Here is a 19112-nt window from a genome sequence, read left to right on the forward strand (position 1 = left end):
GAATTTGGATTGTCTTGTTGTTAAACTATATGTTGTGACTCATTTTGAAACTATTCCCTTTTGTTTCATCAACTTGTCCATATGCTTTGTTATTAGCTTGTTCTCATAAAAGAGAATGATGGACAACTTCCAACATATAACCATTTTATGCTAGGTTGACGAAACCAACATTCAAAGACTATTCTTTAGAATGTTACACAACATAGATTTTTAACGTTTTGAAGAGCTTGAGTCTTTTAACAATTTAAAATTACAAACTCTTAATAATAGTCAAATACTATTATTATTTAGACAACTATAAACCAATCATATTCAAGTTTATATCCATTTTAACACCTCCCACTATTTCTTATGACTTTAATGAGAAATAATTTCATACATTCAAAAATGTATAAACGTGGAATATACGAGTAGAGGACATTGTGTAGTAGCTTTAAAACCTTTCAAGCTCATTTGTTTCAACCTTCATTAAGTTGATGCCTTGTTATTAAGTGTTTAAAATCTTTAAACTTTTTATAGATTTAGACACTTCTTTCTTGGTTTTAATCACTTAACACACTTAACATTTTAAAACAATTTTTAAGAATGCCCAATTAGTTGTTCAAAACTACTAATTGAATCAAGATTGACCTTGATTATTGTGTTTTAAGTGATAACCATAGAAAACGTTTTTCTTATTACTTATATCATTATAATGTGATATAAATCTTGTATCTCAACTAGGATACAACAAGACAATATTCAATTCATAACACTACTTTAAGGAAATAATATATTAGAAGGCATTCATCACATTACATTAATATGATAACACAAACATTCACAATGTTTAACTTAAAAGGAATTAGCTCTAAACATTTAGAGACTTATTTAAGTACCTTCAAACATTTAGGCATTAATAGTGGTCTTCCATCATATGAAGCCACATAATAAGTTCTTAACACAATAAGAAAGTTTAAAGACAATCTTTAAATGCCTAAACAAACTTCCGAAGTAGTAAGCAAAAACATGGTGACCGAACCCTTCTCCACTCTTTTATTTGCTTGTTCCTCTTCTACTTAGCTCATCCACCTATATACAATTATACAAGTGATTAGCACTTTATATCAAATATAAATATTTAGAAGATCTAACAATTAGAATTGAAGATGAGAACATAAACCATACCTTGTGGCTTGTCCTTAAGAGTTGCAAGGTATAACCTGCAATTCCTCTTCCAATGCCCCTCCTTTCCACAGTGGTGGCAAGTCCCCTTGGGCTCCATTGCCTTTTTCTTTTTCTTCACTCCTCCTTTCGGCTTAGGAGTGGGAGACTTTATCTCCTTCCCCTTTCCTTTGCCATACGGCTTAGGATTGGAAGAGGATGGCTTGTTGTAGGCTACTGCAACAGTCCCTACAACGTTCTCTTTCATAGTCTTCTCAGCAGTTACTAACATATTTAGTAACTCAGAGAGAGTATGATCCATCTTATTCATGTTGTAGTTCATTACAAACTGCGAAAATGAATCAGGAAGAGAAGCCAATATAAAGTCCTGGGCCAATTCCCCGTCAAGTGGAGTACCTAGGTTCTCCAGTTGTTCTATGAATCCTATCATCTTCAGTACATGTTGATGCACTGGAGCCCCTTTGACCATCTTGGTCTTCACAAGTTCACAAACAGTGTTAAAGCGACGGTTGCACGTCCCTTCACCATATAACTCCGTAAGATGGAGTATTATGGAAAATGCACTGTCCATGCCCTCGTGCTGTCTCTGTAGCTCCTCATTCATGGAAGCCAACAGATAGCACTTAGCTTGTGTATCATCCTCAACGTGCTTGTCATACTTAGCACGTTCATCCTCTGTGGCCTCAGGGCCAAGAGGTATGTCAAGAAGAGGCTTGTCAAGTACGTAAATAATCTTCTCCAATGTTAGGAGAATCTTGACATTACGATACCAGGTTGGGAAATTATGCCCCTCTAGGCAATGTTTGTCGAGTATTTTCGCGAACGTGCTTCCAACCATATCTAAATACATAAACAATAAAATAAATTAGTTTGATTGTTGATTAAGTCACACGATTCGGGTCTTTAAACCGAATGACACCACCCACCATTTTTGGCAAATTCCATATCCCTCAAGATGGAATCCGGGAGATTTCAAAGAAAGCTCCTAGCAGGTTATAGGAGGCTCACTATTACCAAGCCCACCTCACGATGATACGATGTCGGCTAGCAAAAATAATAATGAGAGGGTACACTTACCCATTCACAACAACCTCTTGTGATTACCTATCTTATTGGCCTCTAGAGAATAATGCCTCACGATGATACGATGTTGGCACCATTTCTTCTTAGTTAAGTTCTTACCCACCATGCCGGTTTAGATAGGGGTCCAAGTATAACTCACGATGATACGATGTTGGTTACACTCGTTGCCTATTTTCACCACATCAAATGTCTTTAAATAGATTCCTCCTGAATATAAGCATGCACTTTGCACTCCCCCATGATAGGGTGAAGGCGGTGTACAAGTCATAAACGATTGGAGCCTACCATGGTGGAAGGCCACGAAAAAATGTTCAAAGCACTCTTACGCTTTCAACTTAATATTGTATTTGATTGAGGGATTTTAAGGTCTCATCAATTTTATTTATTTAAACATATTCAAATAAATTATCCTATTACAACTACTAGTCCAAAGTTAATGAAATTAGTAGTATATGATATCCCCACTATTCGTTTTCATAAAACAAATCAATATCAAAACATTTTTCAAAATATTTGAGATATATATAACTACTAATTGAAATCATTATAGTTTAGTAGCGTATGATACTCCCACTATTTGTTTTGAGAAAAACAAATCAATATCAAAAACGAATTTTTCAAATATTGGAAGTAACTACTACTACTACGGTTTTTGCAATCCTTTGAAATTGGACTTTATAGTTATCTTAGGCTCTTGGATGACCATGGACTTATTGGGTTATTGCAACAACGAGCCAACATTGTTGAATAAGATCTCGGGGAGGTTGTGTCATTTTAATTACGTGCTTTTCAATCCAATTAAAACATTTTCATTGAGCCATTAGAAATGAAAGACAATCATTCATTGCTTATTAGGGCGTTGGACCCATTTAATCTTGAATCTCATGTCAAAACCCTCTTTTAGTTATGTCTCCTTACCAATAGTTAAAGAAACTCTAGTCTAGCACTAGAGGGAATCAACTAACTAAAAGAGATTAAGAAGTAATAAGAATTACAAACCGATTTGTACAAATTCCTACAAATTACACATACTAAGAGGGAGAGATAGATTAATGTCGAAACGTGACAAGGTCCAATTGAAACAGTAATTAAAACACATTCCCAAGGTTCAAACAATTTGATTTTAGCGCCTTTTCTCATAGCTCAATTATCGTTTAAGGCATAAGTCCATAGTCACCCATTTTCTAACTACTTAATCATATTAAATAATCAAATGGAATGCAACATATAAACAATTAGATTTAGTGCATATGGGCATAATTCAATGATGAGTTTAAACATTAAACAAAATTAAAATCAAACATTTCAATTTTTAAATAGTAGGGGTCTAAATGCAAATATGAAAAAGTTAGGGGTCAAACCATAAATACTAAAAGTAAAACCAAACTTTTCATGATTACAAAAGGACCCTCAAGTGGGTAAACCATTGAGTATGGCCTGCCATATTAAGGGGAAGGTGGGTAGGTCTCACCCACCTTGCATTATTTCAACATAAAGAAGAAAAAGAATATATCTTGTTTGTCACTTATTTTTGCTTTAAGGACTTTAGGGAAAAAAAGGTGATGGAAATATATATCTAGACAAGTCTAGGTATTAATTTAAATTTTGGTGTAGGCTATGGATGGTATGTACATCATCCATAACCACAAAACAAGGCATGTAAAACCATTTTCACCAAAAACCAAACCATGAACACCAAGAACAAAACCATGAACATATTTTCAAGATTTGTATGTTCTTGGTGATTTTTCAAACCCAAAAAACAAAAGTGACAAGATCACTACTTTCTAGCTTCAAAGTGTGTGTGTGAGGTTCAAAACAAAACACAAACACTAACAAAAAATCCCCATTTAGCCGAACCCCCTTTGAGGAATAAAACCCCAAAATTTTTGTTTCTAAACCCTCTTTTCATTCATGCATCCAAAACATTTTTGCATACATATCTTTCTCAACTATTGATACACCTTTTTCAACATTTGAAAAGACAAAAGATAAACATATTTTGAATGAAAAACAATTTAAACTCAAACTTCATTCATGCATCAAAAACACTTTTTCTTGCATATCCTTTTCAACTTTTGATTTACAATTTTTCAACACTTTGAAAAAACAAAAGATAAACATATTTTGAATGAAGCAATAATATGACATACATAAAATTAAAACCCATATGCATAAAATCTAAAAGGACACATCATACATAAACCTTTGGCTCTGATACCACTTGAAGGGAAAATATGAGATTCATGTGGGATTTCTAGTGACTAGCATGCATATACAATTCAAAATTTATATACGAAAGCAACGGAAGCATGTCATACATTTTATCAAAGCTATAGTCATGCAAATCCCCTTCAAGATGCATAGGTTTATATATGATGCATCAAAACAAAATTTATAAGAAGAACAAACTAGAGGTTTAGTTTTGTACCTCTTGATCTAGATCTTAGACCAAAGATGGACCACCTTCAAGATCTTTGCTCCTCAAACTCCTTGAGCCTAGCCTCCCTCCTTGCTTCCTCCAATTTGTAAAGTAAGTGCTCCTAGGTTCTCTTCAAGTTTCCAAAGATATGAAAACCTCTAAAGATCCTCACCCACTTTGTAATGGGAAAGATGAAGGAATTAACCAAAGGGGTGATAAAATGATTAGCTAATACCCCCTATGGTGGCCGGCCCTTTGTTGTTAGAGAGAGTTTGATATTCTTTTCTCTTTTTGTGTTTTGAACAACCTAAACACACACTCACTCTTCTTTCATTATAATGTTCCTTTTATTACATAAAGAAACAAGTCAACAATTGACCTTCTCTCTCCCTCTCTTTGGCCGGCCATATGTGTTTGGTTTGGGCTTTGGGCTTTTAATTATTTCAAGTCATCCAATGCTTGAATAAAAGCCCAATGGGTTTTGGCCCAATGGGCCTAATTAAACCCGAACGTTTCTTTAAGCCCAAAACGATCTTCATCGCTTTTATGATTTCTTTAGACTTTCTAAATTAATCAAAACACTTAATTAATCCAATTAATTATTTCCATCATCCATTAGTTACTCACTACAAGAGTGTATTGGTGAACAATCTTTTAGGTTATAATTAGCAAGGCAGTGAGGTGATTGGCACCAATCCAATTGATTATATTTAATCCATCCACTTAGTGAATTAAAACTTACTTTTAATTCACCTTCTTCTTTGATGACTACATTTAATCATCTTAGAAGAACTCACAAGCCATGAGTGACATCTAAACATATATCATGGCTACCCAAGCTAATGTAGAAGTTTATTCGGAGAACCTATTCAGTTGGAATTACAATGTAATTCAATCCTTCTCTAAAACAATACTCTCAATCACATCACTAGGGTATGGATTTATAATGTCAAACCCCTAATGTGATTATTCCTTCTTATACGATTCATTTGAGACGTATAGGAACGCTTTCCTTTATTACGCTCGATACTTCGGCCGAAGATTCCCGAATCATATCTTAGAGTATTCATCCTCTCTTATCGAGGATTAGAGATTCCTTGTTGCGCATTCACTTGCCTTCATGGCTAAGTGGCTTAACCCCAATGATGCCTTGGACACTCGCGTACGGAATGACTTTAACATAATCAAAGATTAAGTACTTAACCACAAGACAACGACGATGCCTCAGGTCAAAGGATTACTTACATTATTCCAACCATTAGAGTTACTTGCTTAACATGTAAGTAGACCTCCATGCAAGTACTCTCGTTCGATTGTGTTCAGTGAACTCATTCCCTTAATGAGCACCTACATGCTTGTCTTAGTGTCGCTACACGAATGGGATGAGACTTTCCATCCTTCCAATTGAAGCGGACATAGTATGTACCAGTCTATGGATTGTCAGTATCCCTCCGACAATCCTTATGACCAGGAACCTTTTTGGACATGATGGTTATGAGAAGAAGGTCTCTGTAATCTAACATCATTAGGTTACTTCTTCCATCGATCCATTGTCCATGGATTCACTATTTAGGACATATTTTGTTCTTTGAGATAGTCCTAATTAGTATCTTTGCCTTCCGATGTATAAGAGTCATATATACATCAATTCATTGTCCTGAAAGGTTTCTTCCAAAGATTGACTTTCAGGGCATATTTCCAACAATTGGTTGGAATGGGGTTAGAAAGAATTAAATTTGGAACAACCTTACCTGAATTGGATAGTGTAGGAGCAATAGGTGCCTGCGGCAAAGGTGTTTCCACCCTTGCCGTGTGTTGGGTGTGTTCCTCTTCCTCAAATTGCAATCTTTCATCTTCCTTGTGATTTGATTTTGATGGTTGAGGGTCCGTTCCAACCTCCTTGCCACTTCTTAACGTGATAGCGTTGGCAGTTTCAAATCCTTCCTTCGGATTTGCAATGGTTGAAATAGGGAGTTTGCCTTGGTCTTGAAATTGTCCTACGAACTCCGCTATCTGCCCAATTTGCTTCTCCAAGTTGTCCACCCTCTTGTCTTGGATTTACCTCTCTTTGTTTTGAGTTTGGACTTCCTGCGTCAAAGTAGTAAGTAATTGAAAAATCTTATCATCATCACTTGAATTACCTACATTGCTTTGGGTAGGTTATGGTGGCTGCATAGGTGTTGTATAGAACTCCTCATATGGTTGCCAATATTCTCCTTGTTGAGCCTCCTCGACTTGGTTTTGTGAGCCCTGCACCGAAGAAATTAATTCATTAAGAACTTTATCATAATCTATTGACAAACTTGAGTTTGGTTGGGCATATTGTATATGAGGTTGTGGTGGCTACATAGACGTTGAATAGAACTCCTCATATGGCTGCCAATAACCTTCTTGTTGAACATGTTGAGGTTCCCACCACATAGAGTTTGAATGATCACTCCAATCCGAATTGTAAGTATTGGAAAACACGTCGTTTCTTGATTGATTATGATCAAATGTACCAACTCTTTGCGTTTGTGACAAAAGAGAAGTAAGATTTGTTATTTGAGCTTGAATATTGGCAAGTGCCATGTCTTGCTTCTCTAGTACCTAAAATCAACAAAACAAAACAAAACACAAATAAATAAAAACTTTAACAAAATAAAACTAAACAGAAAATAACAATCCAAGGGATTAGCAACTTTGCTAATCCCCGGCAACGGCGCCAAAATTTGATGCGAGAATTATACGCACACAAATTAAACCCTCTTTTTGTCGATTGTAGTAAGTATGTAAGTAGGGATCGTTCTGGACCGGGGATTAGGAGGGATTGTTAATCACTTGGATTTGACTCAAAAACGTAAAAACAAGTTTAAAACACTATACTAGACTCAAAGAATGCAAAACTCAAAATAAGATAGATTAAGACTAAGACTAAACAATGTATGGGGGGGGGGGATTGAGTTTGGACGAATTTAAACTAAAATGGATAGATTGTAAAGAAAACAAATTGTAAATACAAATTTGACGGAAATGAATGGATGGGAAGCTAGCTAAGGGGTTCATCTCCACACATGTTATACTTGCATACAAAATGATTTCTAATTGCTTTTCAATAAACCATGAATTCTCAACACCCCGGGTTAATTAGGTCCGTTTAAATTAACCGTCAAGTTTTCCTTAAGTTAATGAATTGGATGATTGCATACGACAACCCAAAGCATTCCCCACAAGTTCCCTACATGAATTGCATAATAGAGATACAAGCAAGAATCATTAAGTTCTTTGAAAACCATAAGTGTTGACGAGGCATTCGTTACTATGATTGCATGAAACTTATGCCAAGAATTTACTTAACGCGATTGTTTATAAGCAACCTCCACTACTTGTGAATATAAGTTCATAACTATTAGGTGAAACTCACTTATATTCTAGCGTCATATTCATGCATGAAAATTAAGCGTGCACTCTCAATAAACATACATAAATAGGTTATCAATCACATAGTTAAACAAATTGAATCCACAACTTATGAAACGCAATTAGAAGTAATCAAATCATATCGCAAGCATAAACATGTATTTCGAATCCCCCCCTAGCCAAGGGGGTTTTAGTTCCTCATACATACAAGACAAAGAGAATTGAAATTAAACATTGACATCGAGGAAAAGCAACACCTAAAAATTCCAACAACTCAAACTTGAATTGTATGAACGTTTAGGCACTCTTCTCCTCCTCTTCGTTGTGGCACAAGGTCTAAGGATAGGTTGATGGTTGGATAGTGTTTTGGAGGGATGGGGAGTGGTGGAAATGGAAAGGGGATGCTGGAAAATAGAAGGTGGACTCACGGCAATGGTTTCAGGATTGTGTTTGTTGTTGTAGTGTGTATGAATGGAGGTGTGGAATGAATTGAATGACAAATGAATGAAGTGTGTGTGGTTTATATAGGGAGAGAATGGATGGGAGAGCATGTGAATTGCAGCTAGGAATGATTAAAGGGGTGTTGCTAGGTTGGAAATTCATGTGGAATTGCAAGGAGGAAATCTGGAAATGCATGTGGGAGTGCACAGCAAGGAAGGTGTTTTGTGTTGGAAATGCATGTGTTGGCTGATTTATTGAAGGGAATGCATGTGAGTGACAACTAGGTTGGTTGGTGATGAATGCATGTGAGTTCAAGAGTGAATGGTGGCTGCAATAATGAAATGGAATGGCTGGAAAGTGGAAGGGAAAGGCACGGCAACAAGGTTTTGGTGCTTGAAATGCATGTGTTTGCATGTGAATTGAAACTAGAGTGAATGATGATGAATGCATGTGGATTAAAGAGGGAAAATGTGGTGAAATGATGAAGTAGGAAGGTGGAAATGCATGTGAAATGCTGGAAAGGGATTGGGAATGCACGGCAAAGGAAGTGTTTGGGTGCATGTGTGTGAATGGTGGTTTTGCATGGCTTTGATGGATTGTTTAATTGGGCTAGGGGTTTTGCATGTGAATTGATGGATTGTTTGATTGGGCTAGGGGTTTTGCATGGCTCAAAGGATTGTTTGATTGGGCTAGGGGTTTTGCATGGCCTAAAGAGCATACAAGGCTTCAATTTCGTCCATCCTCTTTGCTCCATGATTAAGCTATCCAATCCATGCCCAAAAATGCTCCAAATAGCCTCAAAATGCACTTTCTTGCTCCCTTTGCCATATGAACCTAAAAACACACGAAAATGGCTTAAACTACTAAAACAACTAGGAATTAACAATATAAATGCACGAAAACAAGCTAAGTAAGTCGCCTAATTATGCTCATATCAATCTCTCCATCCCAGATTGTATGTGTTGGAATAAGGATCATTCCGTGGCTGATTTTGGCTTGGAAATCCAATGGCATTTGCACTCTCCCATCCCCCATTCTCAATCAATTGAGGGCACTTTTCCGAAGGGTGTCCTTGGATAGAACACACGCCACATACATTTAGTCTTTGTATCCTCATTCCTTCGGCCATCTGAGACACAATAGAAGTAAGATTAGCTAATTGAGATTGAATGTCGGATTGGGAACTTACCTCATGTATGCTGTTGTGGGGGATCTCCTTGCCCAATTCCTTCATATTGTTGTGCATTTAAAGCACAATTTGCAATTAGGGTCTTGGCTGCCATAGGAGTTTTGTCCATCAATGCACCTCCTACCGAAGCATCGAGTATTTGCCTTTCAATTAGAAGAAGGCCTTCATATAAATATTGAAGTAGAAGCTTCTCCTTCATTTGATGTTGAGGACATAATGCAACAAGGGCTTTAAAACGCTCATAGTACGCCGGAAAAGACTATCCTTGACTTTGCTAGATTCCGCTAATTTTCTTCCTCAGGAAAATGACTCTTGAAGTAGGGAAGAATTTCTCTAGAAACGCCCTTTTCATGCTCTCCCAAGAAGTGACCGTTCCGGGTGCTAATTCGTATAACCAATCTTTAGCCTTTTCCAATAGAGAGAATGGAAAGGCCTTCATCTTCAAAATATTGCTCTCAACATTAATTGGAGTCATGCTCGAACACACCACCTCGAACTCTTTTAAATGCTTGTTTGGATCCTCCATGGACAGCCCATGGAACTTTAGGATGTGGTGCAACAAACTAGACTTCAATTCAAATTCATCGGTTTTATCTTGAGCCACCCTAGGGTATTGGATGCATAATGGTGCGGCATTGTCCATTCCCGAGGCGGAAAACTCCTTGATTGTATGATTGTTTGCTGCCATGACTTGTACCTCTTCTTCCTCCCTTGCCGTGGGTTGTTCTTCCTCTTCAAAGTGAGAAGCCGAGCTAGAACTTAATGGGTTAAGTTCTGGCTCCTTCCTCTTCCTTCTCAAAGTGCGCTCAAAATCGTCGTCAAAGTCTAAGATGTTTGCACGAATAGGTTGAGAACTACGAGTCATAAACTAGTACCTACAAACAAGAAAAGAACATAAGGTCAGTAGCTAAAACAAAATATATGAAAAAGAAACAAAAAGAAACAATGGGGGATTAGCAAAGTTGCTAATCCCCGGCAACAGCGTCAAAAATTTGATGTGATAAATAATAGCACTCAAATTAAACCCTCTTTTTGACAATTGTAGTAAAGATATAAGTAGGGATCATTCTAGGCCAGGGATTAGGAGGAAATGCTAATCTAATGAAAACTGACTCAAAGATACAAAAATATGCTTAAAAACACCTAAACAAACTCAAAGACTCTTAACTAAACTTTTATGACTCAAAACAACACAAAACAATCAAAAAGACTCAAACTAGACTCTAGGCCTCAATTTGGACAAAATAGAATTGGTTTTGACACAAAATACTTACAAACACACAATAGGACATATTTGACTCAACAAAGTAAAGGGGATTGAGTTTTTGACGAATTTAAGATGAAAACAAGTAACTAAAAGACTTAAGCAAGGTTTTGACGAATTTGAGAAAAACTATGGATGATGAGATAGCTAGATGATTCTTTTCCACACATGATACATTCGAATACAAATTGATTTCCAGTTGCTTTTTCGATAAACCATGAACCTCAACACCTTAGATTAACCGTGACATCACTAATTAACCCTCAGATTCTCCTTAAGTTATTAGATTGGATGACATCATTCGACAACCCAAAGCATTCTTCAAAAGTTCCCTACATGACATCATAATAGAGATACAATCAAAGATCATTACATTCTATGAAAATCATAAGTATTGACAAAGCACTTGTAACCATGACATCATGGTACTCATGCTAGGAATTTACTTAACAGGATTGTGAAAACAACCTTAACTACTTGTGAATATAAGTTTGTAATGATTATGTGAAACTCCCTTATATTCTTGCACCAAATTCAAGCATGCAAATTAAGTAGGCCTCCCTAATCAACATACAAGAATAAGTTATCCATCAAACGGTTAAGTAAATTGCATTCACAATTTATGAAATCACAACTGGAATTAATCAATTCATATCACAAACATAATCATGGTTTCAAAGCCTCCCTTAGCTAAAACGGGTTTAGCCCTTCATGTTCACAACAAAACAAAGAAAACTTGAATTAAACATTGAAAATAAAAGATAGATTACACATAAAAACGTTCCAACAATCTAACTTGAATGCAAAAACGTCCAAGGCTTCTTCTTCCTTGCTATGTTGTGGCACAAGAGTTTAGGGGTGATTTTGGATGTATTGCTGGGTTAAGAATGGATTTAGGTTGGTAGGGGGTGCGGCAAAGGTTTTTGGATGGTGTATGGGTGTGTGGTTGAAGGTTTGTAAGTATGAGAATGGTGGAAGAAATGATGAAGGCTGCAGCAAAGGTTATTGGTAAGGATGAAGGATGGCAAATGGTGTGAGTGAAGGAATAAGGTTCTCTATGGGTTCGACATTGTCTATTTATTTGAAGGGAAAGATCTTAGCTTTTATTGAATGGTTTAGGAAAGAAATAAACTCCAAATACATAAGGAAAAGAAGATATAAAGTTTGAAATCAAAGGGAAAAGGGAAGGGAAACTTGTGGCCAAAAAGAGTAGGAAGGGGAATGTGTTTTAAGGCTGAAATTATGCAAGGATTTAGGATAGAATAGGAATGCAAGGTGCGGCATTAACTAAGGTGAAAGAGGAATGTGAAATTGTGACACAAACTAGGCAATAAGTATTCCCCTTGCACGGCAAGGAAAGGCAGGTTTATGGAAGGCACGGCAAGGGACATAAGGATGCAAGGAAGGTTTAGTTTGTGTCCTAAAATGCATAAGAGTCATTCAATGTTGCTGGAATATAGGGCTTTTAGGATTAGGAAAGGTCAAACCAAAATAGGAAACCTTGGCTTAACTTTCCTACTTCAAGTAGGAAACCTTCTTTGACTAGGAATCCTTCTTTGATTAGGAATCCTTCTTTGATTAGGAATCCTAACATCTTTAGATCTTCAATTTCGTCCATTCCTTTTGCTCCAAGCATATGTTATCCATTCCAAGTCCAATTTTGCTCCAAAAGGCTCCAAAATGCACCTTCTTGCTACCTTAGCCACATGAACCTATAAATACACGAAAATAGCTTAAAATACTAAAATAACTATGAACTAACAACATAAATGTAAGAAAACAAGCTAACTGAGTCGCCTAAATATGCTCCTATCATGGTTACTGTTCATGCACAAGGTTTGAAAATTTCCCTGTTTTCCGGCGATGGCGACTGCACCGGAGGTGTGCCGGAGAAGAAAACAGAATATTCCGTCAGTTTGGACGGAATATTCTTAACGGAGTCAGGTTAACTTTAACAGAATCTGTTAGTTTTAATGGAATATTCCTGACTGTGTTAACTGACGCCGTCAGTGTGCCTAGCACGTGGCCGCGTGTGGGGGGCGCGTCTTGGCGTGCCTTGGCCGGAGCATAGGGGCGCATGTGAAGTCAGAAAATTATTTTAAAAATATGGGGATGTTCGTGAGGTTGAGTAGATCACGTTGGTGTATTCGTGCACCCCATTTGAGCATTATATGAGAATTTATTACCTAGTTTGGTTATGTGCTTTACATTAATATTTTTATAGTTGTTTCGCATATAGGTGAGACCTATTCCGAGGACGAGCGCAGTCACTCGAGACAAGGGGGTTACGACCCTTCCACATACTAGTGAGTGGGCTTTTGGTTTTCCGTATATACCTATATACTTGTGGTTTTCCCAGAAAATGAAATGGAATGTTTATATGTTTTAAATGCCATGCATTGCGTTTGCCTATTTATTTATGCATTAGTAGTTGTATATATGTATGTTTGATGTTGCGGACGCCAGGTAAGTTATGGTTTATGATGATGATGATTAGTAGTTACGTGAGATGCATAGAGAGCTCGTAACCTGCACCCCCGGTGTTAGTGCTCCCGCCCAGAGTAGGGCACAGTCTTTCACGTGATGTTCACCTCCCACACCACACTCTCATCTTGGATCCAAGTTAGGTGCACAGTCTTGTCATACAGATCACTATAGGTGGTTCCGACTCGTAGGTGACCCGCGATTATTCGCCCAGTCTTCACGTGATCGTAGCACTTGAGCGTATTTATTCAGTCATGTCGTACAAACCACTTTAGGTGGTTCCAACTCGTATGTTGGTATAGTTAGTGAGTTGGGGATTTGAGCTCTAGATTCAGCTACACAGGTCACATTAGGTGACTCTGGCTGACATATTACATTGCATTGATTGACATTATCTGAGTTACTTACATTTTATGTAGAGACATTCGACATGGCATATTTTTGAGCATGTTTTCGATATATGTGTATATTCTATTTTCTGGGAAATTATACAGGTTTTACGGTGAGGGGTTAGAACTTTTGATAATGAAATGATTTTGAAAAGCTTTGTTTTTACCCACTCACACTTTCTGTTTTGCACCCCTCCAGGTTCTAGTTTAGATTGCTCTTTTGGTGGCTCACGAGGAATCCACGGCATATCTGACAGATTATCACCAGCGTAGGACCCCCTCTGGGTGTGTTTAGTTAGTGTTTGTTCCTCTGGACTGCACTAGGTTTTCTGTGCTCTAAATATTGTTTTTCACACCTGCACTTGCACATGTATGTTAATTACTCTGTGTGTAGTTTCATTTTTATTTATTCGTACTTTTATTATTATTCTTAGCTTCCGCACTGTACACATGGTTACGTCACTCTCACGTGACGGCCAGCATGCCCTGATTTTGGTCGGGATGTGTCATCTACACTAAGAAAGTGGGGAGCATTCAAACTTGGGACACACTAAGTTGAAGTAAGACACTAATGATCAAGGCATCCACCATTTGCTTCTTTCTTTTTTTCTTTTTGTTTTTTTTTAATTCTTATCTAATTAATAAACATGAAAAGGTCAAAATTTTAAATAATTTATATTCCCTTCGATAGTAAAGGTGGAAAAATCTAGAATTAAAATGCCGTAAAGATGGAAATAAAAATCTAGAATTAAAATGCCGTAAAGATGGAAATAAAAATCTAGAATTAAAATGCCTTAAAGGTGGAAAATTTCATTTATATTTTGAAGTAAATGGACATTTTATTATGATATGATGGTAGACGTTACTAAATTTGATAGATTTTTTTGCAAAGTTTTTCTTTAAAAAACCATTGCTTTACTAAACTGCAAAGTTTTTATTCATTGGTACGTAGTATTTAATGGTATAGAAAATAGGTGTCTAGTATTGGAATAAAAAATGTAATAATTATGAAATTTAAATCTAACGTCTAATAGCATTAAAGCCGCACAAAGAAATTGACGAAAATAAAATGTGCTACAAGGAAAAACACCAGCGAGATAAATGCAAAAGAGTCCCTTAAAAAAAGTGGAGCATTTATTCATTCAAGACTTTTCATTTTTGCTTTATTTAAGTGAGTGCAAGGAATGAGTGCCGTGTCCCTACATTTCATAGTGCAGCGGCGCCAGTGAGTGGGCAGAAACCAAAGAGAGAGGGAGAAGTGGGGGGGGAGGGGAGACAGAGAAGTGAGAGAATTTGAGAGGAAGAAGAAAATGGCAATATCACCAGAAGAACACCCACAGAAGGCATTTGGGTGGGCTGCCAGAGACTCCTCTGGAATACTTTCCCCCTTCCGTTTCTCCCGAAGGTTCGTGTTTATATTTGCCATTTTGGTCTTTTCGTTTATATGGCTTTGCTGTGATGTGGAGATGTCTCACAGTTCTTATTTCTTTGTAATATATATCACCTTTTTCTTTAATATACAAGGACAAGGATGATCAAAGTTCCAAACCAATCCTGCCGAATGATAGACAAACTGGTAATGTTATAGAAATCAAAATTTTAAATTAAATAGTGTAAATAAAAGGATGTGATTATTGATGATTAGATTATTAATTAAATATCAATTAACGTATTTATTTTCTATTGGTGACACATCATTTGATTTATAAATTTAGTTTAAAAATTTAGTCTTCCTAGATTATCTTAAACAATGTTATATCTCTGTATGGATATTGGCACGCCGCGATTTTTGTTTTTATTTCAGTTTCTTAAATATTTGTTTCTTTTCCTTTATTTGTTATAAGTTGTGTGGTGGTTATCTTGCTCATTATTTGCAGTTGACTTTATACTTCTCGAAATGCTTTATTCAATTAAACATTTACAATCAAAGAAAATGGCTGCATGAAAAATAATAGTTATTTCAAAGTTTCTTGCGAGTTTTTCTTAACTGCTACGCTACCCATAACATGTCAGAAACATAACCAATCTACATTTTGAGATGTTACTCCTCGTAACACGTACATATATGGTTTTTTTCCTTCTTTCTCTCATTTTTGTTTTGTTTTAATACAAGTGATATTCTAGTTTAAACTAATCTAAATTGGAGAGGGAGAGACTCGGTACTGCATAGGGGGAGCACATTCTCTAGGCAATGTGGAGCTTCGCCCACATATGGTTGTTTGTAAAAGTAAAAGTGTAAAAGCTCTGAATCCTTGCTTGTAGTTAATTAGTCGAGATAGAAGAGTCGGGCTTGATGCAGGGCAGGGGAAGATCACTCCCCAAGTGATTAATGTTGTTATACGAAAACATACCAACTCAAATAGTGATAACAACTGAGATAACGATGATGATGACGATGACGATGATGATGATATGTATGTTAATTGCAGGGAAAATGATGATGATGATGTAACAATAAAGGTCCTCTACTGTGGGGTTTGCCATTCAGACTTACATTTTGCCAAGAACGATTGGGGTTTCACCAACTACCCTGTTGTGCCGGGGTAATTCGCAAATCTCACTTTGTAAATTTCTCTAGTTATATCTTATGGCTTTAACGATTTTTTATATAAGAAAAGTAAATTTTTGAAACATTTCATTACCATAAATAAAAAGTACATTCATTTGATTTTTGTAATCAAATGCAAATAATTTCAATCGTGTTGCTTGTTTAAGGTATAGACCGTGAATGATTTGGTAGATTGGGTCGGTTAATGATTTCTCCAACATGTTCTGTTATGTTTTACATCGGCTGACCATTCAGAATTCACATAGATAAATGAATTCCATTACATTGGAGAACTACGGTTGCAATACTTAATAGGTGATTGCCAGTCTTGCAGAATATCAGCTTATCATGATTATAACCGTTAATTAATATTTTCATCTGAAATGGTTGTGTTTTTGTGACCGAATATCCTCTGAAAAATTGCATTGACGTGTGGGAAGTGTTTCTATATTGTTTTGAATATCATTCCTGTGTGTGTTAAGGTTTTCAGTTGATTTTGCAGGCATGAAATTGTTGGTGTTGTGACCAAAACCGGGAACAATGTGGACAAATTCAAAGTAGGTGATCGTGTAGGAGTTGGGGTCATAGTGGGTTCCTGCATGAAATGTGAGACATGCCAACAGGACTTGGAGAATTATTGCCCTCGAACAATATTTACCTATAACTCACACTATCATGACCAAACAAAAACTTATGGTGGTTATTCTGATATAATTGTTGTTCACCATCGCTATGTTCTCCGCTTTCCTGATAACTTAGCCCCTGATGCGGGTGCACCACTTTTATGCGCTGGGATCACTGTGTACAGTCCAATGAAGTATTATGGCATGACTGAGCCCGGAAAGCATTTGGGTGTGGCGGGACTTGGTGGGCTTGGTCACATTGCTGTGAAGATTGGCAAGGCATTTGGTTTGAAAGTGACCGTCATCAGTTCCTCCCCAGCAAAGGAGGATGAGGCAACTAGGAGACTTGGGGCTGATTCTTTTCTCCTCTTAAGTGACCCTGCCAAATTGAAGGTAATAATAAAATATATATATATATATATATATATATATATATATATATATAAAACATGTGTGTGTGTGTGTGTGTGTGTGTGTGTATTGTATAGACATCCATCATGCTAACCATGATTATAAATATCACAATGAAGATTACTGCGAATGTGGGAACGAAATTATGAATCCAAGATTTGAAAGGAAACGAATGAATTGATTTCTGCGAGTAAAAAAAATTAATTTAGTGTGTCTTAATGACTTGTACTAAATTTGTGCTTGTACTATTCAGGGAGCAATGGGTACCATGGATTACATCATTGACACAGTGTCTGCAGTTCATGCTCTGGCTCCATTAATTGGTCTACTGAAGCTGAACGGGAAGCTGGTCACAGTGGGTTTGCCTAACAAGCCCCTGGAGTTGCCTATCTTCCCTTTAGTTTTGGGTATACCTCTACAACAACAAACACGCGACTGTTTTTCTCTTATAAATTATCTTCTGATAGAATTAGCATTTTTGTTTTCGTATTTAGGATAGGATGCATGCATGTGTTAATTTAACCCGCTTTCCATGCTTTCTAAACAAATAGTAACAAACTGCTTAACATTATTTCTGCGGTGCTTATGCGTGTTTGGAACTTTGGAGCTCGAAAAGAGCGTTTGAGAAGCATAAAGTAACGTCAATTTCCACAATACTTCTAATTAATCACGTCATGGCTTACAGGGCGGAAGCTTGTAGGGGGAAGTGACATAGGAGGGGTGAAAGAGACGCAGGAGATGCTTGACTTTTGTGCAAAGCACAACATTACCTCAGACATCGAGCTGATTCATATGGATTACATTAACACAGCAATGGAGCGACTTGCCAAATCAGATGTCAGGTATCGGTTTGTGATCGATGTAGCAAACTCCTTGACTCAGTAGATTGGCTATGAATGCCTTGACTGCTAGCTTCACCTGGTTTGAGTTGCTCCGCGATTAAAAATAAGCTGTGTTTAGTTATTTAATGTTATATGGAAGCTTTTCGGAGGAGGTAACATAAGGAAATTTGTTGTCCAGCAAATTTGTTATACTGATCTTCCGCCCGTTTCGGTCGATTTTTATGAATCTGACAATAGCATATGAATCAACTTTCACCTGCTCGTTTTGCTAATAAATTTCTTGTCTCTCTACTGTTTGGATTTTGTTGATATGCCTTAGTTTTCCTTTTTCTGTTTCCTTTTCTTTTCTTTCTAGGTCAAGCCAAAGCTCCCGTAGTTTTCGGTAATCCGTGACTCTAACTTCTTCGTTGACACAAAATGTTGGCATTGTCAAGCAATCTGACATCTTACGTTGCAAGTCTGTTAATCTTAGACTAATGATCAATATAAGATTGTTAATCTAAACCGTTAACCAAGCGGATTTTTATTACAGTACATGACCTTGTTTGATAGTGTGGTTACATAACATGTCAGACAATTGAAAAGAGAGCATTAACCTCTATAGATTTCTAGGTCTTTTGTTGTTTGTTTCTGTTTGTGGAGACCCTTAAAACTGCTTAACAGTTAAACAGTCACCTTTTTGTTTCCTTGTCAGTTCATTTTTCTCATCAGAGTACATATTTTTCAATAGGCCATAACAAGTATCACAGATTTAGATATGTTCTCTGTTTAGATTATTGTTCCACATCAAGAAACTAAACCAATACGTACAACAATATATTATTTTTGGGTGAAGTGTAGATTTAGTCTCTAA

At 36.7% G+C, this 19112-nt stretch overlaps 1 protein-coding gene across 2 annotated transcripts; it reads left to right on the forward strand.

Moving 5' to 3' along the window:
- Positions 1-15026: 15026 nt before the first annotated feature.
- Positions 15027-18550, forward strand: LOC103942027 (probable mannitol dehydrogenase 1). Of its 2 annotated transcripts, XM_009352225.2 has the most exons (5): positions 15029-15240; positions 16265-16378; positions 16886-17399; positions 17671-17824; positions 18103-18550. In XM_009352225.2, the coding sequence occupies exons 1-5, from the start codon at positions 15146-15148 to the stop codon at positions 18300-18302; spliced, it is 1077 nt and encodes a 358-aa protein (XP_009350500.2). In that variant the 5' UTR covers positions 15029-15145; the 3' UTR covers positions 18303-18550. The 2 variants fall into 2 exon arrangements, with proteins under 2 accessions (XP_048438033.1, XP_009350500.2); XM_048582076.1 differs by lacking the exon at positions 17671-17824 and having other exon boundaries at positions 15027-15240; positions 18103-18253.
- The last annotated feature ends 562 nt before the right edge of the window (positions 18551-19112 follow it).

This window comes from the organism of the source record quoted next, unplaced genomic scaffold, assembly GCF_019419815.1.
Source record: "Pyrus x bretschneideri cultivar Hongxiangsu unplaced genomic scaffold, Pyrus_bretschneideri_v1 Contig18, whole genome shotgun sequence".
Taxonomy (NCBI): Eukaryota; Viridiplantae; Streptophyta; class Magnoliopsida; order Rosales; family Rosaceae; genus Pyrus; species Pyrus x bretschneideri.